General features: G+C 54.5%; 1 protein-coding gene across 20 annotated transcripts in view; it reads right to left on the bottom strand.

Moving 5' to 3' along the window:
- Window positions 1-5,645: 5,645 nt before the first annotated feature.
- The window catches only part of LOC102083672 (ankyrin repeat and fibronectin type-III domain-containing protein 1), a 223,968-nt gene continuing 205,626 nt past the window's right edge, over window positions 5,646-23,987 (bottom strand). For all 20 annotated transcript variants that reach the window (XM_021291849.2, XM_021291851.2, XM_065031022.1 and 17 more), the window contains 18 exons: window positions 20,899-21,100; window positions 20,387-20,594; window positions 19,931-20,125; window positions 19,560-19,673; window positions 18,830-18,927; window positions 17,328-17,418; window positions 15,252-15,359; window positions 14,900-14,999; window positions 14,205-14,337; window positions 13,304-13,423; window positions 12,692-12,907; window positions 12,217-12,383; window positions 11,744-11,894; window positions 10,818-10,986; window positions 10,392-10,558; window positions 9,840-10,050; window positions 8,871-9,541; window positions 5,646-6,880 (listed from right to left, as the gene is read on the bottom strand). In XM_021291849.2, coding sequence (XP_021147524.2) covers window positions 6,593-6,880; window positions 8,871-9,541; window positions 9,840-10,050; window positions 10,392-10,558; window positions 10,818-10,986; window positions 11,744-11,894; window positions 12,217-12,383; window positions 12,692-12,907; window positions 13,304-13,423; window positions 14,205-14,337; window positions 14,900-14,999; window positions 15,252-15,359; window positions 17,328-17,418; window positions 18,830-18,927; window positions 19,560-19,673; window positions 19,931-20,125; window positions 20,387-20,594; window positions 20,899-21,100 — 3,409 coding nt within the window. In that variant the 3' untranslated portion in view covers window positions 5,646-6,592. The remainder of the gene's footprint in view (window positions 6,881-8,870; window positions 9,542-9,839; window positions 10,051-10,391; window positions 10,559-10,817; window positions 10,987-11,743; window positions 11,895-12,216; window positions 12,384-12,691; window positions 12,908-13,303; window positions 13,424-14,204; window positions 14,338-14,899; window positions 15,000-15,251; window positions 15,360-17,327; window positions 17,419-18,829; window positions 18,928-19,559; window positions 19,674-19,930; window positions 20,126-20,386; window positions 20,595-20,898; window positions 21,101-23,987) is intronic.

Below are 23,987 nucleotides of genomic sequence, written 5' to 3'. Positions count from 1 at the left end.
CAGAACTCGGTGGGATGGATTTCCAGGACCTCAGTGGAAGCACTTAGTGCTCTCAGCCAGGGGCTACAGCTCCTGCTGCCCACCGACCCATTTCACACAGCAGCATGGCAAGTCTGGGAATGGGGGTATAGCTGCTCAAAAACAGTCAAAGAGCAAAAGCATACTCTTGTTGCTATCTTAATTTACAGATCAAATTAAACTAGTTGAGGACAAACATGTTTGCATCTCCAAGGGTTCTTTGAAGCCTGAGTCAGCAAAGTGCATACTCAGATTTAAGCATGTGGTTTACAATCTATTGGATTAAGCTGGAGTTTGAGGGAATAATCATACAAAAATGTTAACACACCATCTGTTGGCTTTTTCTTTTTTCTTCCCGCCAAAAATGCCATTTTAGCTATAATATAAAAGTTCATAATAGATTGTTCATTTCAACAAATGGTATCTTCCAAGATTCTTGAGTTAGAACAAACTTACAGATATTCACTGGCCTGTTTCTATGTTTTGTTGGTTTTTTTTTTAAGTGAAAATTAGTTTGATTTAAAAATGAGTTAGGCTTGTTTTGGTTTGTTTTTAGTGGAAATTAAAATAAAATAAAGCACTATTGCTTCCTCATGTGTATTTACTTTTGTGTTTTCAGTTCCTGTTTCCACAGCATTTTATTTTTCAGACTGCTTTGGGAACAGAAGACTTTCCTGTGTCTCAGGAATTTTCATGGTGTGGAAAGAGCTGTTTTTTGCCTGGTCTATAGGTGGATTTGGAGAACCTCAAGCCAAAAAATCCTAGACACCCCAAAGTCAGCCGGAGCTTTCCGATGGTGCTGACGTTACCAGGGCTCCCAGCTCCGTCGTTCCAAGTGTGGTTGGGAAATTGCAATCTCGGTCTAAACTCTGCATTGTCCAGCCTGGTTCCACATGGGAAGTGGCTTTGCCCACAGCGTACAGACTACACCAGTGTGTGGTTTCTTGGAGAAACCTGGCCCGTCTGAGTAAAGGCTCAGGCCAACAGTGTTGTGCTCAGTGACTGCTTGGCAAAGCTGCATCCTCAGTGGGCATCTGTGCTAGGGATGGAAAGTGTGGGCACTCTGCAACCCCTCGGTTCACCCAGCGTAAATCTAATCACACCACACTGCAATTATACGGGAACTCTATTTATAAGCTACGTGGGTAAACAGTCCGTGTAACTGCACAGCAATTGTACAGAGGTTCTACAGATGATGGAGCAATAATTAACTTAGTAATTGCATGTGCAGGAATAGCCCTGGAACTTCCACTGTGTTTTGGATGGCTGGCATGGCTCTTGCTTTCTCGCCTCCTGTTTGGGGGAAGAAAGGATTCCACTGACTTCAACAGATCAGGCTCAGAGCACCTCTTGTCTGTGATCATTCCGGCTGCTTTATAGAAAGGATAGCTCTTCAGCTTTCCCCAGTAAACAGAACTAATGAAATTCCAAAGCAAGAAAATGAGAAAGTGTACCAGAGGAGAAAAGGATGCAGGGGGGTGGGGGAGAAAAAAAAAGGCAAAACCCCACCATCATCACCAAAACAAACAAACCCCCCCCAAACAACAACAAAACCTCAGACTCAGAGCGCCAAATCTTGGGAAACACAAAGCTGGATTCATGTCTGATAAACTGAGCAACTCCCTTTGGTGGGAGAAAAGAAATGCAGATGCTTTAGAACTGATGCCAACAAGCTCCTGATTTTGGGGAGGAAATTCAGAGTTTCACAATTTCAGATTTATTTCTATGAATCCATACAATGTGAGAAAAATACCATACAGGGATGGCTTTTCTAGTGATATTAATTAATACACTCCTACTAACCTTCATGGAAATAAGCCAGTTTTCTCCTGCTGAGGTTCTGAACCTGGGTCTACCTCCAAGTGGAGGGAGCAGAAGACCTGATTGCTGGACTGAACAAGCCAATGTTTGACTTTGATGACCCCCAACAGCAAAAACTAATACACTGATCTGCATTTCAATGCTACTAGCGATGTTGACAAAGAGATGAAAAACACCCTCACAAAGTACAAATTGTTCTGCAGCGTCATCTTTTGGTGCTCCACAGCGCCTGGAAGCCACAATTCCCAGCCAAGGAGACGGGCCCTGCCTCACACCAGGGTAAGAGATGCATCCCCAGGCGATGCCCACTGCTGCCCTCAGCCTCTGCGTGCTGCCAGCTGGGAAGGAAACCCCACGCAGAACAATTTGGTTTGCTGGTGGCTTAAGGTCAGCAGGAGTCGAGCTGTGTTGGCAGACCAAACTTTCAAAGGGACCTCAGGTTTGTGGACAAGGGTCTGCTCTCACTTTCTCCCAGAGCTTTGCTTCTGCCCCACCTCCCAGGTAAGTGTTGCCCATATCTGCCCTCAACCACAGGAGATTTTTAAGGATGCTCTGTCCACCAGGATGCCGTTGTGGTCCCAGTGAATATTCAGCATGGTGGAGGAGGGATTTCTCCCCATGTGGTCTGGCCCCAAGGGCTGCAGCTCCAACCCACCACTGTCCAGTGACCATCCTGCTTTGGAGAGGCAGAGCTGGGCTGGTCTCGTGCTGTAAGGGCTGAGCTCTGGACCAAACCCTGTGGCAGGCAATAGTGCAAACCCAGCTTCACCATCCTTGCTTCTGAGGTACAGGTGAGACCAAAGCAACCACAGGGTTGTCTGTGGTAGGTGGGTGTACAGCTCCCAGGTAGGGACGGTGTGTGCATGCAGGTGCCTGGGTGTCACACCAGTGTGGAGGGGGCTGGTGCACACTCGAGATGCTCACCTGGGCTCAAATGGGTATACGGCATGTGGATGGGTGCAGGCGTGGGGGTATTTGGGGCTGGATATTGGCTGTGCCTGTGGCTGGCAGTACTGGGAACAGTGATGTCTGTGCCTGGTGATACAGGATGGTGCAGGTACAGTCTCTCAGGACCGCTCCTGGACTCTAGCCTGTTTTGTCATTACAATACTGGAGAAAAGGGATTGATGCAAGCAAAATTATGCCTCTTTCAGCTCCAGCTCCACTGCTTCCCCACGCCAGGAGAGAGCAGGGCAGAGGCCAGGTGCTCTGGGGATCTTTCTCCATCGCCTGCGCCATGGGGCACACACCAGAGCGAGTGTCAGGCTGGTCCCCACTGAGTCCCCTCTTCACCAAACCTCTGCCACCAGTGAGAGAAGACTTACATGAGCAAACGCTGTGGATCCTTCTGCTGCTGAGAAGAACCGCCCTGGCTCCTGCTCACCTGACAGCAACACCTTGTCACACCGTGCCAGCTGCCCAGAGATCCATGCAGAAGCTGCTGGGAGGTTGTCAGGCCTGTCCCAGCCTTGCTTGGGCCACTTGCTGCCAGGTGCATGGCTTTGGGTTGGAGAAAGAAGGGAACAGAGAACAAATGAGGCACAGGGGGATCAAGAAGTGACAGAGAAAAGTCTGAGCCACTTAACCCAGAGCCACAATGGCCCTTAGAGCCTTAAGCCACTAAGACCCAGTCTTAAATGCAGCACTAACCTGCTTAAGAGCATGTGTGACATAGCCTTCAAATATTAAAAACCAAGTTCATGTACACAGCTCATGGCTCCAGGCTGGTTCAAACTGCCACATCTGTTCCCCGCAGCCCTTAGCACTGAGATTATAGCCTTACAAACTGCCATATACAGAACCTATGTGGTTTCTGCTCCTAGTCCTTGGCCATGAAGAAGGGCAGAAGAGCATCTGAAGGCTTCAAGACCCATTTGAATGTGCCCATGAAGCCACCCAGGGAAGAGAAAGAGAATGTGAAAAGATGCAACCACCTTTCAAGTGCCATTCTTCAAGAAACATGGTGCAGCAGAGTGCCAGAAACCCCTCTTCTCCACCCAGCCCCTCTCTGCTCTGCTCTTCATGGAAGCCCCACCTTATCAGGCATAATTTACCAGCGCAGGGACAGAGGTGTCCATAAAGTCCATCTCATGGGTTTGAAGATGTGCTTGGGGGAGGAGTGAAACTGATCAGGACATCACATGTCCCAGTGTCCCTGGTAGGGAGGTTTCCTATATTCCTGCTATGCAGCTTCTACCCTTCCCACTCCACCTGCATCAAAGTATGTTTCCACCTGGGCCCCTCCTGGCCTAATGGACAAGGCACTGGCCTCCTAAGGTAGGGATAGTGCTCTTCCAACCTGAAATGAGTCTATGTATCGTTTTCCCTCTTCCATGAAACCACATACTGCTTTTGTTCCCAGAGAAACTCCTGCAGAAAAGCATTGTGTGGTGAGCGAGATCCTTGGGCTCTGCACCAAGAAATGTGAGTACCCAGATCCCAGCAGGGTCCAGCTGCAGAGTTTGTCCCACGTCCACCCCTCAGCCAAAGAGTCAGCACCTGGATTCGGGTCTTGGCTCCATCTCTCTTGATGGAGCAGTGCTTCTAGAAAGGGAGAACAACTGCTTAAGAAAAGAGGAGGCCTTTTTCCCAACTGGGGTCAAATAAAAGGGCAGCAAGAGCTGCATGGATCCGTGCTAAGGAGCATCAGGAACACAGATGTAGCTTTTTGCACGGAGCCCTGAATGCAGAATTCACTCTGCGACTTCCAGAAAGCCACTGAATAGTTTTCCACCAGTTGTGCCTTCTCTCTTTTCTGCCTCAGGCTCTGAGCATCAGTAGGTGATGTTTTGTGAACAAGCTCTTACTAGGGAAAGGCCACCCTGCAGCTCCTGCCTCTTTGGGACATTCATGTCCATGGATGCTGAGCAAGGACAAACTCCATCGGAACCTCTACGTTCATCAACCAGCTTCCCCCTTGACCTGGGAAAGCAGGATTGGTTTTGAGGCAGTAGAAGAGCAAAGGGGAAAGGAGATGGCAGAAGTGACTTTTTAAATGCTCCTTCACCGCTCGCCTCCACATCCCATGGTGGTGTCTGTGCTGACGTCAATGCGGTGCTGCTGATTGGCACCAGCTGAGGGGCTGGCACACGATCCTCCCTGGCAGAGGGGCTCTGATGTGGGGCAGCCAAGGGCTCGTGCTGGGATATATTCCTGCCTGCAGCACAGAGCATGCTGCTGGAACCGCCACAGCAAGGTGAGGAATGAGGAACCTCTGTGGAGCGATGGCAGCCATGGGCAGACCCCACACTGCTGCACACAGAGCACCTGCCCTCACCCCAGCACCCAGGAATGGCGTCTGTTGCCCAGCCCTCACCCTGCCATGCAGATTGAAGGGGCTGGTGGCTCCTTCCCAAGGTGAGGCTGACGTTGCTGATGTCCCTTGAGCAGCCGCCTCACACCTGACTGCTGCTGCTCCCTTGGACGTGTTGCACCAGCTGCAATGCAGCTGCAAGCTCTCACCGCCATCCGTGCTCTTCTCTTGGTGGGGGCTGCAGGACCAAATTAATGCATTAACTGCAGACGTTTGGACCCTACAACCATTGGGTTTCCAACGCCATGTGGAGGTGACTGGCTTTGCATGACAAAGCTTATTTTATTGCCTTACAGAGCAATGAAGCCCAGAAAAGCATTTCTAAGTGGCACTTTGCTCCCACACATGCAATTTTCATGTTAACGTAAACCTCTACTGGGTGGAAAGCAACCCACTAAGTGCTCCTGGGAAAGATAAGCCCAGCCCTTGAAATCAGGGCTAATTTGTGGATGAAGGAACACTACTCATCAAGCCACAAGAAGGAAAGGAGTGATACACAGTCAGCAGCAGTCATCTTTACTATGGAGCACAGGAGATCAGAAAAATGACCTTGTTAACAAGAGACCTAGTGGCTAACAAAATGTCATGCTGTAGGACATACAAGAGAGGCCAAGCACAATTACCAGAACAAAACGGCGACCGAGGAGGGAAGGAAATCCCAGGGGGGTGAGCAGGGTGGTGTGGTAGATGCCCTATAGCAAACCTCTAGTGGTGGTGTCAACACAGCTGTGTGCACATCTGTGTGGGCATGAGGCTGGCTGCGTGGGTTCCTTTTGCCTTTAAAACAAGTCAAAGGGTCTTGACCTCTTACACAACTCCAGTGTCTCTAGCACAACTATTATTCTTTTTTTTTTTGGTCGGAAAAAAATAACAATATCATTTTGTTCCAAGAATTATGTGCAAGAATTGTTTCTCCAGGTAGAGTGGAAGGAGGGCAGATGGGAAAACACCTTTCTCAGTGCTGTCCTTGTGACTCGTGCCCTCTCCTCATTGACACCACAACCCTCCCCAGCAATCCTCTGTGGCTTTGCTTTCAGTGAATCCCAAACAAGGTTTTTCAGAAAAAGAAGAAAAAATAAAGGTATTGCTGCTTTTTCTTGTAATATTTTTTCCTCTCACTCTCCCCGCTCCTTTCCCCTTAAAAATGTTTACTTTCAAAAATTCCATTCCTGCAAAGATTCCTCCCAAGCTCTGAGGTCTCTGCACTCCACCCTCTTCTTCTGCAGTCAGAAAAACTGAGTCTCGAAGTCTCTTTGGTTAAAAAAAAAAAAATTAAAAAAAAAAATTAACACAAACAAATAACACACAGCCCAGTATGATCCCATTCCACCCCGCGGATGCCTGATGAGAGGGTGTCTGTGGAAGAAGGAAGCATCAGAGACGAGCTGTCTGCTCTCTGGAAGCTGAGGTCCCTGCGCCACCCAGCCGTCTCTCCTCCTCTCATACAGTGGTGGCTGGTCCGTACTGGAGCACCAGAGGGGACGTCTCCTTGATCCGGACGTAGAACCGTCCCTCAGGCTGGGTAGCTTGGAGGGACAGAGGCAAGAAGTCATCGGGAAGCCACTGCTCACTCTCGTTGGAGGCAAACACCAGTCCAAAGTGCTCCAGTTGTTCCTCGTCATAGCAGAAGGCAGTCGAGCCACCCAGCATACTGCGGGAGACGTTGTTCATCTCAAGCACTACCAGCTTCACCACCTCCCCAGCGGACGTCTGGCTGGTGATGTGCAGCTGCGGAAAGAGAAAGGTGGGAAAGATGAATGGTAAGGGGGAGGAACAAGGAGTAACTCAGGGCCAGAGGCATCACACAGTGTGCCCTACAGCACTGAGCACTGGGGTGGAGGAGCTGCTGCCCCAAAGGTGCCTGGTGCAAAACCACAGGCATGCTGCGCCTGGAGACACCCAGCAAGCCACAGTCCCAGCTCAGGCAGCACCCGCTGGCCTCCACTGCACTCCATGTTCCTACAGCTCCGCTCTTGCCTGTGTCACCCACGCCTCACCCACGCCACTTGGGCTGTCCCACCGTACCATAACCTGCAACTGGAGAGGCACAGTCCCAGCCCTGCTCCTGGCAACACTGAGGCATCTGCGTAAAGACCCTCTCGTGAGCAGGATCCCAACCCTCAGACCAGCCGCACCTCAATGGCTCTGCCAAGCTAGCGGTGCTGAAGCTGAAGACGCTTTGGAAAGCAGTGCTAAGTTTTGTCCCATTCAGAAACCTAGGGTTTCCCCACCAATAGTTGCCCTTGCTCTCCCTCTCCACTTTCTTGGGGACTACCCTCTGAATCCTGAATATGGCAGAGAAAATGAGCTCATCCAGGCTCTGACTGCTTATGATTGTCAGGAACCCACTACTTGACTTCAAAGGCCCTAAAGCGGGACATCCATCCTTGCCTGGGCAAGGCGATGGTTTCCTTTGGCACATCCATGTGGGTTTGCGGAGTGCTGCGAGCAGTGCCCCGGCGGGGTGGTCCGAGCCCTGGGCCCACTTGAACCCTGCCAGCTCCAAATAATCATCGCAGGGCTCAGCTGATTTACGCCAGCTGAGGAGACTTTCCTTTGAACTCGGCTTTCTTCGAGAAGAACATCGTAAAACGCTTTCAAGCAGGCGTGTCCAGAGCTTTGCAACTTCAAAAGCCACGTGGGCAGCCCGCCAGGAACCCAAAGGCTGCGCTTCAGTTGCATAGAAATCTATGGTAATTTCTCAAATGGAAAATAAAATACTGCGAGTCACATTTCCCTCTGTTTCTACCATCCCTGCGGGGTGCAGAGAAACTGGCTATCAAAATTCCCCAGCAATAAAACCCACCAGCCCTTGGGCTCTGTCCTTCCTTTGCCATTTTACAGGCAGGCTGTGCTTGGGTTTCTCCATCAGCTCTGGGAACCAGGAATGTCAGAAGGGAAATTTCCATGGGGAAAGGATCTTCACGGCTGGGAGCAAAGGAGGTGGACCTGCCCAAGATGCGTGCCCAGGGGACCTCCTCCATGGGGGATCCCACCCAGAGCAGAGGGTGATTGGACCTGGAGGTCAACTCTCAGCAAAGCCCTCAAGGAGCAAAACCAGGTGGTACCGTGGCTCTGGTGGACCCCAACACCTGCAGCAAGGAGGCAGCTCTGCCTGCTCTGCTCCACGGGCTGGATATGAGTGGGTCCTGCTCTCCCTTCCCCAAAGGCACATGAGGCTGAAGGGAGCAGAGCAGAGACATAGGGAGAGAGGCTGTGGGAAAGTTTGGGACAGGGCAGGAGGGTGACAGCTGGATTTTGTCCAGGGGGCTGACGTGTTTCAACACCAGGATGCGGCAAGTGAAACCCATCAAAGCGACCACTCCTCACTGCCTGCTCGCCCTGGGTGGCACTAACCCACTGTCAGCTGCTGAACCATGGACTGAGAACTGAAAAACAGCTCCACTGCCTTGTCTCCCCAAAATACCCTACCTGTGGCCCTGGCTCACCCTCTCTGCAGCAGTGGCCATCGCTCTGGCAGAGCCAATGCCCCCCATCCTGTGCTGCTGGGAGCCTTGTCACTGCTGCAGGGACAAAGGGACGCAGGGCGGGAGTGCTGCAGGGCTCAAAGGGACCTCACCCCTGGCCAGTGGCAGAAGGAGAGGGCAGTGCCAGGCAAGAGGCACGTGAGCCCTCGCTGCCTGCCTTCTCCATTCTGTCAGCCCTTTCCATCTGGGCACGGCACAGCCACAGCGCTGCCCTTTGCAGGCTCTGGTACCTTGACACTGGTCTCTTTGGAGAGTCCGGTTTCATACTGAGGGCAGACCTGCAAGGTGACAGAGCCTGGCTTCTTCCCTCGGTCAGCCAAGCACCCAGGCTGCTCTGGCTGCTCCTGGAAGCTCTGAGTCCACTCATCCGAGCGCGTTCGGAAGACGGTCTCCGAGCCTTGCCCAACCTGGCTGTGCTCGGGGCCGGGCGTCAAGCCAGTCCCCAGCCTGAGCTGGCCACAGTGGCCCGTGGTCCTGCTCTCTGTTGGGGAGCTGTCCACAGAGCCGGGGCAGGACTTTCTGGCCACCTGGCAGTGCGGTTTGGGGAAGTCCAGGCTGCTGGTTCGGACGCAGTACGCTTGCCGCTTCTCCGTGATGCGCAGCAGCTCGATCTGTCGGCTGGGCAGGACGAAGTCGCTGTCGTAGAGCTCAGGGGCTGGCCGGGGCTCCTCTGGTGGTGGTGGGGGAGGTGGTACTGGAGTCTTGAGCTCATGGGTCTGCAAGACATCTGGGGCGCTGTCCCGAAGGGTGCGGGCAACTCTCCTGCTGCAGCACTCAGGCCCCGAGGAAGAGGACAGCAGGTCGAGCTCCTTTGGGCTCTGTGCTCTGCTGGAGTCATAGTCACTGTCGGTGGCCAGGAACACCTCTGAGGAGCCCTCCTCATCTGACAGCCCATGTGGGTCTGCAAGGGGCATAAGACAAGCATAGAGAGCTCAGTCTTGCTGTCAGCAATCCCAGCTGAAGGTTCACACCAGATGGAGTCCAAGGAAGCCCCCAAGCATTGCCATCATTGCTGTGCTCACCAATGCTCCAGCAGAGCAGGTCCTGCACCCACAGAGAGCAACTGCCCTGCCCATACTCCCAACACTGGCCATGCCTGCACGCCCACAGTGCAGCCAGCCAGAACAGCCCCCCATCCCCCTGAGCATGGGCAGCCCCCTGAGCCCTGTGGCAGGAGCTTTGCAAAGCCAGCTCCTTACCGGAGTTGATCTTGCGGCTGGTCTCTGGCGAGGGTGCTGGGGAGGGAAGGTAGTCAAGGTGGGATGAGGTGGATTGGGTTTTCTCCTTCATCACAGGCCCAGCCTCACTGAGGAAGCCACTGAGAGACACCCCACAGGAGGGCTGCTTGTACCGCGCGTGTTGCAGGGCATCCATAATCCAGCGCATCTCGCGCCAGATCTCCTCCATTTGCTGCCAAAATAGGAAATGAAGAGTTGCTTTCAAAAAAGCAAATAACAGCAACAAAAAAGCCCCGCAGCCAAACAGAGGTTCTTCCTACACACCTTTCCCAAGAGGCGAAAGCTCTGGGGGAATCCCTGAGTCATGGAATCCCAAGAAAGTGCTCTCAGGTGGTAAGATGCTGCTTTGGCCACTGCCAGTTCAGCAGAACCCACCTGCTGCAGGCAGGGGTGCTGGGAAAGGGGGTAATGTGCAGATACTCCTGCAGCTCATCTAGGGCCTGACTGTCTTGGCCATGTCCCAGGGGCACTACCGTGCCTGGCTCCCTCCCAGTGTGCCCCCGCTCCATGTACCTGGATGTAGTCCTGGACCTGCTGGTGCCTCTGCTTTGCAGTGGAGAGCTCAGCGTCGGAGAAAGCCTCTCTGAGGCTCTGCTGAGAGAGGAGCGACTCCAGCTCCAGGAGGGCTGACACCTGGCAGTACTGGGTGATAAACTCCCGATCATACGTGAAGAAGTGGACTGATGAGAGTGAAAAAAGAGAGGAGGGAATTAAAAATATCAGGTCCTTTGCTGTGGATGGCCTACAGGCTCTTCCCTGCTCACCCAGCAGGCAATGCTGTTCTCTAGCCTGCCCAGACAGACCTCAGCGTCGCCCTGTATCCCTTCTCTCCCAGGGAAGGTGAGGGAGCTCCAGCCCACCCCACTGCCCATCCCAGCTCTTGTGAGATCTGAGGGAACAAGACCAGCAAGGTCGGGTTCTGGTATTCTCTCTCCTCACCTAGCTCGAAGATCTGCAGTGGCAGCGTGAGGAAGCCGGAGCGAGGGGTGTAGGGGTTGTTCTGGCCTGGGGCGGTGCAGACGTCATCTGATGGAGGCAGCAACAGCAGGAAGGAGACCTGCCCCCCAAAGTCCAGCACCTCTTGGCTGTACAGACGGAAATCTTTGGCCTGCAAGAAGACACTGCAAGTAACAGCTGCAAACGTCACCTTGTGCGCCCTCATCTGCAGAGGAGTCTCAGGGACCACCCATAGCAGAGGGACACCACTGTTTCAGCCCACAGCCAGAGGCTCCTTGCTTTTTGCATAATCTGCACACCTCCCCTTCTGTCTTCTTTTTCCTGGAAGTCTCTGAACTACTGGCCAAAGTCACTACAACAGGGTCTCAGAGAAGTGGCACCAAGCACAGGCTCAGCCCTGCTCAGAGCGGTTCCTTCACAGCTGCCCAGCCAAAAGCATGTGCCTGGCACGGGCTGGTGGGCACCTTCCCAGTGAATACTCAGCACGGTGGAGGAGGGATTTTTCCCCATGCAGTCTGTCCCCAGGAGCTGCAGCTCCAACCCACCACTGTTCAGTGACCATCCTGCTTTGGAGGGGCAGAGTTGGGCTGGTCTCATGCTGCAAGGGCTGAGCCCAGGACCAAACCCCATGGCAGGCAATAATGCAAACCCAGCTTCACCATCCTTGCTTTGGACATACAGACAGGTGAGGGTAAGACAAACAACTGCTGAGGACACTGTCCCTGGGCAGGCAGATGCTTCTGACTCTGGCTGTCCACCACTTGCCTTCTGTTTGCGTGGGACTAAAACCTGACTGATGCTTCAGGCTCCCCAAGAGTGCCCAGTGGCTGTGGCACTGTTCTGCTGCGGTGACCAGCACTGCGCTTCATGGTTTCTTCCCCTCCCCAGACCTCAGCACCTGCCCCTACCTCTTGCAATGGGATGTTGACCAGAGTCATTAGCTCCTTGATGGCCACTTGGAGCTCCTGAAACAAGTGGTTCTGGGAGGTCTCAGCCTCTGGCTCTGCAGGAACAGGCTCCTCCATGCTGGCCATCTTCTGCAGCCATTCCCACTCCTCCCTGGAGAAGGGAGAGACAGACATGTACAGGAGGGAGTGGCTCAGGTGGACTTGAACATGCAGTCGCTGTGAGAGGTGTGTTTGTTCAGCTGTTCATACCCAGACAGTGCAGCGTCCCAAGGGATGTGGGAGCTACAGAGGTAGAGGGGGACCTTGGTTTGCCCAAGGCCCAGGCTGCCCTGTATGGCAGGCAGTGGGGCTGAGCAGGAACGCTATGCTGCTGCCAGGAGCCTGAGAGCAGAAGCAGAAGGCGCCAGGTGCTCTCAGGCTGGATGGGACAGAGGACCCTGGATGCCCTGGCTAAGCTGCCCTGCAAGTCCCACCTGGAGATGTTGGGGTTGGAGCGAATCTTGACGTGACAGAGGATGTTGGGGAGCTGCTCCGGCACCAGCACTCGGATCTGATCCACGGCACTGCAAAGCTTCAAGTAGCCCAGGTAGAGGCCTGGGGAGAGGGCATGGCTGCTGTGCTGATGGTAAGCCAGCTTATCCTGTGGAGAAAGGTGCTGCTGGATGGAGCAAGCCCTTGCAGCAGAGCTCTCTCCTGCCCTCGTATCAGGCACCCAGCTGGCAGAAGGGAAGTGGCAGAGCGGGCACAATCCAGTACTGCCAGGATGAATCCAGCACCAGCCTGATGCTTCCCCTCAAAGCAACAGGAATTTTGCAGGCTGGCTGGGCTCTGCTCCCCCCACCTGCAGCCAGGACCAAACCCTCAGTGGTCTGGGCTCTGCCATGGCCTTTCCAGGCCAAGGGGAGAAATGAGCACTGGCAGTCCTGCAATGGAGCCCATTGCAATCACCTGGAGGGAGATCAGCAGCGTGTCCAGAGCGGTGGGCTCCTCCGGGGAGGACACGGACTTGCGGCTGGTCTGCAGTTTGCAGATGGGAACCCAGCGGACGCTCTCGAAGGTCTGGTTGGTCTTCACTTCCTTCAGGGTGACGATGAGGATGTTGCCCTGTTTGTCTTTGACAGGCTCGAAGAAGACCTGCCCCAGGTCCTGGATGCCCAGCAGCCCCTGCGCAATGGGATGGGAGGGCAGGAGAAAGCAGCTGGTCAGGTAACATCCTCAAGGCACGGTGCTCTCTGGGTCTGGGCAGCCAGGATATGACTCTCAGAGGGTCTCTCCTCTGCCAGCGGTAAACCAGCCTGCCCAGCGAAGCACCCACTGACACCCCCCATCCCCTCTGTGTGAGATTGCCATAAAGTCTGGCACCCCATCACCCCACGAGTGGGGTTCCGCCAGGCATGACAAAGCAAGGGCACCCAGTCCTGTCACTGACTGAGCCGTGGGCAGGACTGGAAAAGCCTGAGGTTTTTCTGGGTGCAGTACATCCACACGATGCTCCCAAGGGACCCTGGCCCCACAGTGCCCCCCAAAAAACACTCACTCCTCCCCCAGATCCACCCTCACCTGCATTTGTGAGATGGCCAGCAGCATCTTGAAGCGTGTCTGCAAGATGCAGGAGCAGGACGACTGGGAGACGGTAACGCACTGCCGCAGCCACAGGATCTCGTCCCACATGCACGACACCTGTGACACACCAAAGGGTCATCACCAACAGCTGCCATTGCCTGCAGCTGGTTCACACAAAGGTGTTTTGGAAAAATCCATTTGCCATTTTGTTTGAGCTGGGTTAGGACTGTGCTCAGGCAAATACCACCTCTCAGCAGGGGGGTGATTTCCTATGCCACAGGTACCCTGAGATGCCTCCAGAGCCTGTACCTGAGGGAAGCACCATGCCGTGTCCACTTGCGAATCTGCCTTCATCTAGGAATGAGACCTTCTAAAGTTTGAGTAGAAGATAGCCAAAAGAAGGAAGGAGAAGACAGCCTTCTCCCTCAGTAGATAAGGACCATCAAGCAAAAGATTTTGGCTGTGAGCTGCCCACCTCCCCTTTCACTAAACCTCCTCACAGGAGAGGACAAGGCAGCAGCACTCTGCACATTCTGCTCTGTATAACAGAGACAGAGCTGCTGCCACAGGATGCTGCAGTGAAGCAGTTACACAGCTGAGAAGCTGCTGGTATCCCTGTGGAGAAGCAAGTGGTTTCTTGGTCCCTGCTGAACCCTGGTGAGCAGAAAGCTTGTGTGCTGCCTGCGCTGCTGAGTCCCAGAGCCTGGGGGGAGTTTCCGCCAGCTGAAGGCAGCAGCAGTGCATGATGCCTGCTTGGCTCTCTCTGGCACTCCCAAGCTGTGACCATCTCTTGACATTGCTCTGTCCCAAGAGCGCATGAGGGCAGCGGCACAGCGGAGCTCCTGGAGGCAATGCCAGAGCTGCAAGATGATGTGTCCAGGGCCCCTGGGCCACCCACCTTGGTGAACCAGAGAAAATCCTGCATGAGCAAGCAGGAGTAGGTGTCATCGATCTCCACCACGGGGATCTGGTCTTCATGGGTCACCAGGATGTTGTCGTCCTTGTAGAAGATGGCTGTCAGGTAGAGGCCCCTGCATGGAAGGGAAGACAGACTTCGGTGTCAGCCCCGGCTGCCAGCTTCACCTCCCAAAGGGTCTCTCTCCCAAGGGCAGACGAGGTGCGCTGCCCCAGGTCTCAGCTTCTCCAACAGCCCATGGAGCAGGAATCCAATGCTGCCAGCAAGGCAAGCCTGGCTGATGCCACGGCTGATGCCATGTCCGATTCCCCAGCCAGTGCCAGGCAGGGTAATGGGGCCAGGTCTCTGCAGGAGACACGCTGTGGGACTTGGAGGCCAAACATGAAAGTGGGTTGTGGGAGGGTGGTGGGGTGTTGGGTGGTGCTCAGAGATGGTGCAGAGATTTGGGTACAGGTGCAGATTGGCCAGTCTGGATGGAAACACCGAGGAGAAATATTTGATTTCTGGGCAGCTGGACTCATCTTCACTGACAGCACTAGGTCAGTCCATGCAAGGATCCACCTCTGAGTACCCCCAGCTCCTGGCTTGTGCTTGCAGCTCCTGGCTGTGCCCAGGATGGCCAGCCCTATGTCCCTGCTGGGAGTTGGGCTCTCTACCACCCCACACTAGCCCCTTACCGCTTCAGCGTCTTGAGAAACTTGCTGCCAGGGTGGAAGAGGTGCTTGAGGCTCTTGGAGACTGAGTGTTTCCTGCTCTGGGGCTGGTTCTTGCAGGGCTCTGGGGAGCAGAGAGCAGAAGATGCTGCAGCAGGAGATGAAGGGCCATGCCGGCAGCCTGTGGCATGGCATACCAACCTAGTGGGAAGGCTCTGCCAAAGTCTCCACTGCCTCAGTTGTCTCCCTTCTACGCTCATCCAAGGGACTGACCTACTCCTGATGCCACCACAGCCCCTGGACCATGTCACAACCCTGGGGGGCCTGGCTGGATCCCCCACCCCAGCCTCCCTGCAGTGCCATGCCAAGCACTCACCATGGCAAACGCAGTGCTGGTGGACAGTCTTCACCTGGCCCAGCAGATGGTCCAGAGCTTCAGCTTGTCCCCTTCGTCGTGGGGCCCGACCATCATACTCCCGCCAGTCTGCAGGGGACAGACCAGCATCACCCCCAGCACCCCTTGTCCTGGGGGGAAAGAGGGGTTCCTGTCCCCTCCTCCACACAGCACATCACCTCCTGGCACCTCCCCAGTGTCCCACAGGCATAGCATGGCAGAGCAGCAGTTCTGCCAGGCACCTCTGATGGGCTGGGCTTTGGGAGATTCCCAGTTTTGCACCTCTCTACCCAGGAGGATCCCAGCTCTGCACAGCAGCCCATGGGCACCAGCCACCCCATGGCACAGCAAAAACTTGGCAGAGGGAAAGAACAAGGTCCCGTCTGTTGCTGCCACACTTCGTTGGTCTTAAAATAATAAAATTCTTTCCAGTGTCTTCCTCCAGGTCTTCCCTGAAGCTGTACCTTTCTCCGAGCGAGTGCCGAGAGCTGGGCTCACCTCGGCAAACACATAAATAAGTTCCTGACAGCTCCACTGGGTGCGAAACAGCAGCAGGACCAAGAGTGGGGCCGATGACCCACCAGCACTTCTACGTTAGCTTTACATTAATTGCTTTAAACACCCCCTATGTCATGCCTGCTGCTGTTTTCCATGGAAAGTTCAGCTCTGTTAACTTTGGCTGGGGCTTGTCACTATTTTTAGGAGCTTTAAAAACACCCAGGGAGGTGCCTGACTATATTCTGCTGGGCCAGAGCGGGATCTTTACTGAAGGGAGAAATATTAATGGGGATAAAAATAAATAAAACCCACTCATGTCTGATTCACTTCAGCCATAGTCTGCATCGATGCTGCATGGATCTTGGTCATGGGAAATGTGACCCATGCAGGACAGCAAAGGGGATTTAAAGTGGGTGCAAACCTGACGGACACCTGCTGCCAAGACAGGGTAAAGCCAGGACAATGTCTTGCATGGGTGGGCTCGCGCTACGCATTCATATACACACAGACATACAGGGTGTTTCAAAAAGATGGACCCAATTTCAAAGCAGTATATTGAGTAAATTGGGTCCATCTTTTTAAAACACTGTTTATTTTTGGGTTTTCCCTATCAGTGCTACAGTGCTTGTGTATCTGCAGCTCGAGCTATGCCAGGCACCCACTGTCCTGCTGCTCTCTCCTTGGGATGGGCTCAGCTGCTCCAGGTCTCAGGACCAGTGGCGAGGGGCAGAGGCCACCTTGGAGCCCCTTCAGCTCTGAACTTCACCCTTTGGGGCTGCTCCTTCCCATTGAGCCCTCCTGGCCTGTCTCTCCGTGCACCCTGAGGTGCTTCGTGTGGAACTGGGTGGCTTTTCCCTCCTACTTGCTCTACTGCCAGCGTGAGGAGGTTAGCGCTGACAGCCCACAGCTGGTCTCTGGTGGGGCTCATGACCCCCATCACAGCTTGGTGCCAGGGAAAATAGGCTTCCAGGGCTGGGTAAGAGCATGCGGTGGCACAGGGAGCCTGTTGCCACCCGGGACCAGGACAGCTCTGAGTCCTGGGCAGTATTTCCAGGGACTGAGCTGGGACATGCCACCATGTCTCCCCTCCACACATGCCAGCTGTGGTTTTGCACAAGCTTGGCTACTGTGGGGCAGATGTCATTGAGGTGGTAAGGACTGACCCAAAATGTGCCCTGCACTAAATTGAAAACCTCTGCTAAAAATACCAGTGGTGTCTTTCCTTCCTACGGAGGATATGGCTACATTCTTTTCCTTTTAACCGAGAAAGCAAAACATCCTCTCTCCTAGCTCCCTCCTTAGGACAAGCTGATCCAGGTGGCCTAAAATGGCTCAGCCTTCACCAGGCAGCCAGAACAATTTCAGGTTGAAAAATCAGTATTTGGCAAAGCTCCTATCAGCTGGAGGCAGCACTCCAGATCCCCAGCCACAGTCTCCCTGCTTGGCCCGAGACTCCAAATGCTGCCTCTGCTCCCAGGTCCACTAGACCCCAACCCAGCCTTCCCCCAATCCATCCAACAGCTGGTGCTGGATCCTGTGGGCATTCCCAGTGGTACTTACTGGAAGGGATGGCAGACGGGGGCATGGAAGCTTGTGGGGGACCCCAGCCCTTCATGTTGTAGGCGGACACCCGGACGTAGTAAGCTGTGCCCTGTGAGGAGGGAAGCCACACTCAGCGTTCCAGCACCTCTTCTGGCTCAGCGTGTGAGGGAAGAAGGATCCCCTTCAGCCCAGTACACCAGCAGACCACAAGGAGTACTAAACTGGAAGCCTGCACTATGGGTCGCTAGCTCTGATCTCCCCCAGCTGTACAAAGCTCTTCTTGTCAGACACTAGAGAATCCCCACAGCCTGAGCGGATGGTTTTGGGGGAGGCAGAAGAGAGATAGGACATTGCAAATGCCCCTTGCCAGGAGATGCTCTGGCCTCAAAGACATGGGGTTTCCACAGCCTGGAGAGTCAGGGAGCTGCCTTTCTGCTGGGATGTGCAAGGATCCAGCCCCTGGAGAGAGGGAGCTGGCTCAGTGCTGTCGGGGGCTTGTGGCATGGCGACAGTAATTAAAGGCCTCTGATTAAAGCTCAGTCAAGCTGCTGGATGTTTCAAGGCCTCCAGACACTCATGAAGGCAGAGAGGAGTCTGCAAAGCAGTTCTGAAAGCATGATGGATGGGCTCAGGCCAGCTCCTTGCAGCAGCGCTGCTCTGGATTCCGTGTGAGTACCGTCCTGCCACACACCAGGGCAGCCCTCCCACCCCTGCCACCATGGCCTTGGTTAAGCCCCTCCAACCACATTGAGGGATTTTCTGCTGCTCAAGCCAGCAATCCCTGCCTGCCCTCGGGCTTCAGTGCTGCACCTCCCTGATAAGGGCAACCCCATCCATTCCAGCACCTCCCCGTGTTCCCATCCTTGACTCCATCCTGTCGCGGTCCCCATCCCACCCTGTCTCCATCATGCTGGTCCAATGTGTGCCAGGGACAGGACAGCAGCCCTTGGGGAGGGGACAGCAGACTGGCAGCCTGGCTCCTGAGGTTCTCAGGAAGATAAAACAGCAGGGAGTCCCAGCCTCAACCAGCTCGTGACCTTGTTGAGCTCCCACAGATGGAGACGGGGCTGGTTTCCCCCTCTCCAGTGAGCGACGGGGCTGGTGTGGGGGGTTGATCTGTGCAGGTGGCAGAGGAAGGAGCCACTGATTTATTGCCCAGGAGGAGCATGGGTGGAGATGAGAGTGGGGGGGACAGAGGATAAATCAGGCGCTCGATGAATGGGCCCATTCTGCCTTTCACCCGGGAGTCCCCCGGCACCCTGTGTGGGGATTTCCCCATTGTCAGGGCAGTCACGACTGTGCAGGGACAGTCAGATGACTCTTCTGGCCCAAGGCTCTTGGCTCTGCCCATGGGCTGTGCTGAATGCCACCGTGACACAATTTTATTCCTCCTGCTTGAAATGATGCCCCATCCCCTCCAGGGAAGGACCCCGTGGGCTGTACCATGACCAGTGGCTTTTCCTGGCTGTGGACTTTCCCCCCGACAGCCTGAACCTCTGTAAGGTGCCCCAAGAGCTCACCGACACCAGTCCCCGGATGGTGAAGTGCAGGTTCTTCAGCTTGTCGATCACAGCCTCCCCAAGTAGTGGCGAGAAGGTGGGGGAGCAGCTCCACTCCACTGAAAGGAGAGAGAGCCCAAGGTGCTGCATGGCCCTGGAGCAGGGACAGGCCAGCAGGGCTGGCTGCAGCGTGTCAGGGACAGAAGCTGCTGAGGGACTGTGGGCAGCACAGGAGCTGGAGGCAGCAGAGTGAAGGCAGTGGAGAGGGCGAGCCACAGTGGGGGAACAGAACATGGAGCTGTGGTCCTCCTCACCGAGCCACGTCAGACAGGGTCAGACACTCAAACTATGGGTCAAGAGCTGAGGACAGAGAAAATTGTCCCAGAAGCTGAAAATATCTGGTTTAAGAGGGTGAGGGGCACAGAAGTGGCAGGACAGCAATGGCCCCGCAGTGTGCAGGGTGAAGGGGCACCACACAAGTTGCACCTTGAGTTTTGCCTTGGTGCGAGATGGTGGTTTGGTCCAGCTCAGAGCGTTTGGGTGGCTGAGCTGTCCAGCAGTGTGCAGCCCTGGCTCCTCCTGCACTTGAGCACAAACGTGGCTTGACAAGGGCTTGGCAGCACTGCCAATAGCCCTGGCCCGCTGTCATGGCATACCCAGGGTGAGCATCCCAGAGCATCCTCCTGGCACACCTGAGGTGCTTGGAATGTATGCATGTCCCCCGTACTGGTGTGGAGACCCCGGTCCTTACCTTTGTATTTGGTGACAACAGCAGAGTTGACGTTCAGAGGCTCCCAGAAGGTCACCTGCACTGAGGAACTGCTGGCCACAGAGAGGTGGACATTGGTGGGGGCATCTGGCACTCCTGGGGACAGAGAGCGCAGAGACCGCTACGGTGAGGATGGTCACTCTGAACCCCTCAGTGTCCCTCCTGGGCATCCCCCAACACTCAGGGACATGTCCCTAGAGCACTCACACCCTGTGCATCCACACAGCAAGCCCTGGTTACAGGGTGCAGAGATTCTCTGACAGGTGCTGGTGCCTGGACCACGCACCATCCCACTCCTTCCTCCAGCATGGAGGCTGTCCCCCAGCCCCCCCAGGCCTCCTGCGGGCACTCACGGGCATGCTCAAACCCTGCCTTCATGCGCTTGTACAGCCGGTATCGCCACTCCCAGGCCCTGAGCTGCTTCTCCTTCTCGGAGCAGTCGGTGTTGGGCGCCTCATTCACCACCTGTGCCGTCAGCTCGTTGACACGCTGCTCCGCTTCCCGCACCAGCGTGGAGAGGTGCAGTGAGCGGCTCTCCAGGCTCACAACTGTGGGGTGGGTGGGCACGGCCGTGGGTACCGGGAGGGAAGAGAAGGTGGTTAGGGCAAGCCCAGGCTCTGCTGGCACCAAGTCCTCACCCCGAGACCCCATCCTCCCCTCCACGTCCTGCTCGTGGGCTCCACTCGAGCCCCTGCTACAGCCTGTACCAGCTTCACAGAGGCCAGTGAATGACTCCCCACCTGCTGCCTGGGGTGCCCCGCTCCACCAGGCTAGAGACCCAGGTGATGGGCTCCCCCACACCAACTCACAGTGTGGGCTCTCCTTTGCTCCCGCCTGCAGCAGGGCCTTGGCGATGGGAGCATTGTTGGTCATGATGGCTATGTCCAGCGGCAGCAGCCCCTCGCTGTTGGGGGTGTTGAGGTCCAGTTCCTCAGGGCTGTACTGCTTCAGCAGCTCCTGGACCCTGTCTAGGTCCTGCAGCTCCACGGCCTCAAAGAGGGCAGCATTGCTCTGGAACTGGACAGAGGGAGAGATGCAGGTCAGGTGAGCATGAGGCACCCTCTGCCAGCCCACCCAACACCCTCAGTCCTTCACTAGCATCCCACTAGTCCAAAACAGGGGGCTGCCCTTGTTCCAGAGGCTCAGGAGTATTAGTTCCTTGCAGACACAGATGGAGGATGCTGAGCAAACACTAGGATCAGCTCCAGCTGAACCTGCTCCAGGGCAGCTTCCACTCAGGCATCAGTGTCGCCCACACATGGACCCTCCATTCCCATCTTTCCAGCTGTGGTGGCACTGGACGTCGCCAGGGTGCACTGACCAGGTAGGACTTGCGGAGCTTCTCCTTCTCGCTCCTTCCTGCCAGGCTGCCCTCATCGAAGGACGTGTAGTTGACGCGGAATTTCCCCGACAGGTTTCGGTAGAGCCTCTTGGCCGCGTTCGGTGAGGAAGGGCCTGGTGGCTTCCTGGCCTGCGCCAGCTGCAGGTCCCGCATCTGCTGTGTCATTTTAGGCGAGGATGACCTGGGAAAGGGCAAGGAGGTGTGGAGAAATAAGGCACATCTGCAGCGTTGGGACAGAGGCACGACCCAGGAGAGCCAGAGCAGCACTAGGGCAGCACTGGTGCAAGTGGCTGCAAGGCAGCTGCTGGTGCCAGCAATGCCCTTATCTGTTCCCAGCTGAGGTCAGTTGTTCCCCCTTCCCATGACTGCTACACTGGTAGTCCTGTGGGGTTGCACAGGGGCTCATATGAACCCTGTGGGTGAGAAATTTCCTTCTAGATCCAAGAACCAGTCTGACTCCACACTTGTCCTTGAGCCAGAATGCCCCAACCAACCTCAGGATGCCCAGTTCTGGAACTGGTCCTATCCATCACACCAGGAAAACCTCTCCTTACTCCAGTCTCTGCCACCCAGCTCCTACAGAGATGAGCTGCCCCATCTGGGGTTGCTAACGCCCCCTCAGCAGTGGGGGCCACAGACCTCAGCCCTGCACTGGGTGAGTGCTGCCCACCATGCAGCTGGCTTGGAACAGCCCTGCACACTCTCTCTACATCCATCCTTCTAGCAGGAACCCTTCTCCTGTGCTTATGGCCATCCCTCAGCCCTCTTTGGTACGTGGCTCTCCTTGGGGTCTTTATTCCAGCAAAGAGAACCCTCTGAAAACAAAGTGAGAGCAAAAAATGGGCAAAGAGCCACTTCTAATGGCACTGAGACAAGACCAGGTCCCGGTGGGGACCAGTGACCCCTTGTCTCCAGCTCACCAGCAGCTCTACAGCTGCTCCTCATCTTCTCCATCCACACCAATGAAGCCACAGAATCTTTTCTCCACCCTGATTTTGATTTCTGCTTTAAACAGCCATGATAAATACATGCAAGTCACTAGGAGAGCTGGCATCTTTTCCTGGCTTCACAGAAGGGGAGCTGCCCCTCTCCCTGCAGCCAGGACCCTCATGTCTCCCCCAAGACCTCATCCCCACCAGACGAAGTCCCTGGTTTCAGTGCGAGCGTGACCTTGCTGCTGTGTGGGGCTGCTGCCCATGAGTCATCCCTGACAGCATGGAGGGTTTTCACTGGCGTCAAACATCTGATCCCCCTCTTGCCATAGCCCATGGCACCGTTCCCAGACAAGGAACATCAGGTCTAAAGAGCATTTAGCACGACTACACTTAACACAGTTTCTCTCAGTTTTGACCTCATACCCCTGTGTATAAGGTCAGATATTTAGGGGCAAGGTCTTCCCCATATCACTTTATTGCTTAAATATCAAGCAAGGGGTAAATGTGATAAAAAGCATGACAGTTGTCTAGAAGATCATGCCAAAATGCGACCGTGAAGCTGTGCCTGTGATGATGATGTTTATAAAGCCATAATCAGGAGGCAGGATATTAATAACAACCTTGCTACGTGCTCTTCATCATCCTGACTTCAGATCAGGCACAGTGGGCTGCAGAAGTCCTTTAATGATTTTACCTTTTATTACCGTGATATTTAAAAGCAGAAAATTATGGGGAGCTTGGCTTCTGCCAATCATTCATCTCATTAGGTTCAGCCTACAGATTTGGAGGTCTTGAGCATGGACCAAGCCGCAGTGTTGAGTTACTGCCTTGGATTCCTCCAGGGATGGGTGTTATCTGTAGGTAGGGCTTTACAGACCAAACAGATGGAGAATATCAACCCCATAAGCTTCAGGTGGCAAGACACCCCTCAGCAACCATGCAGAGGTTGATGAGATCTATGCAGCAGGGTCCTGCTGGTTCTGGTGGGGAGAAAGAGGAGTAGCTCTCCACCATGGAAGGAACAGACCTGCAGAAGGCAGGGACAGGTTAGAGAACCAGCCCTGGGCTCACTGGGACCTACCTGGCTCTGGATGCAGATACTCAGCTCACAGCCGTGGCAGCATGAGCACATTGTGTTTCACCATGGACATGGAGCAGCTTCTGGCATGGCCAGTGCTGGAGGCTCCTCATACGGCACAGACAAGCCTCTACAGATGGCAAGTAGAAGACTCCAGACACCAAAGGAGCAGAAAAAGCATCACACAGTTCTGTTGTTACTGGTAGAGAGAAATTAAGAGAGAAAAGCCACCCATGTGCAGACAGGGTGCTCTGGCAGGAAAAGGCAACCAGGAAGGTAGGTCCTGACCTATGGACCAGGCCCAAGAAGCAATACACTGTCTGACATACCTAGGAAAGAGAAGTAACTGACTCATGAGACTCTTCAGCAAAACCTTGCCTTTTCTCTTGTATATAAGAGTTCCCTGCTGCCCAAGGCCTCCTTTCTTCCTACTCCAGCTGCTGCTCAGAGGTGAACACAGCTCTTTGAGCAGGCTCAATGAGGTGCCCAATTCCTCTCTGGTTCCCCTGCATCCAAGGAGGAAACAATGCTCTCCCATATTAGTAAAGGAAGGAAGACCCCAAAAGTACCTCTCTGGAAGCTGGGTTAGACCCTGTTGTAACAGATTCCTGCACCATCCATGTCTGCAGAATCAAGGCTTAAAAAAAGGAGTGGTGCATTGGAGCAAAAGCACATTTTTCTGCCAATTAAAATTCACAGCAAATGACCCAGTACAGGCAGACTCCACAATCTGGAGGAAGTTCCCTCAGAGATGGTAGAAACAGAGGCAACACAGAAATTTCTCACTATTTTCCCTCATCTGATCTGCTTTTAATGAGAAGTAAATAGACGGAAATTATTCAGAGCTCAGGAGTGAACATCTATCTATATTAAACCGGCTGCCCCAAAGATAAAAGAGTTTCCTGCCCTGTGGTTATGAGTCATCTGGACTCAGTGAAATAGTCCTGATTTATCTAGAGCTAAACTGTGCAGTGGAGCAACTGATAGCTGCAAACAACACCCACACGTGTCATGTCCTCAAGGTATGACCAGCCAACACCAGCTCACCCTGATGA

This window comes from Columba livia, chromosome 15 (genome assembly GCF_036013475.1).
Source record: "Columba livia isolate bColLiv1 breed racing homer chromosome 15, bColLiv1.pat.W.v2, whole genome shotgun sequence".
NCBI classification, from domain to species: domain Eukaryota; kingdom Metazoa; phylum Chordata; class Aves; order Columbiformes; family Columbidae; genus Columba; species Columba livia.
This window is presented reverse-complemented; position numbering and strand designations above follow the sequence as displayed.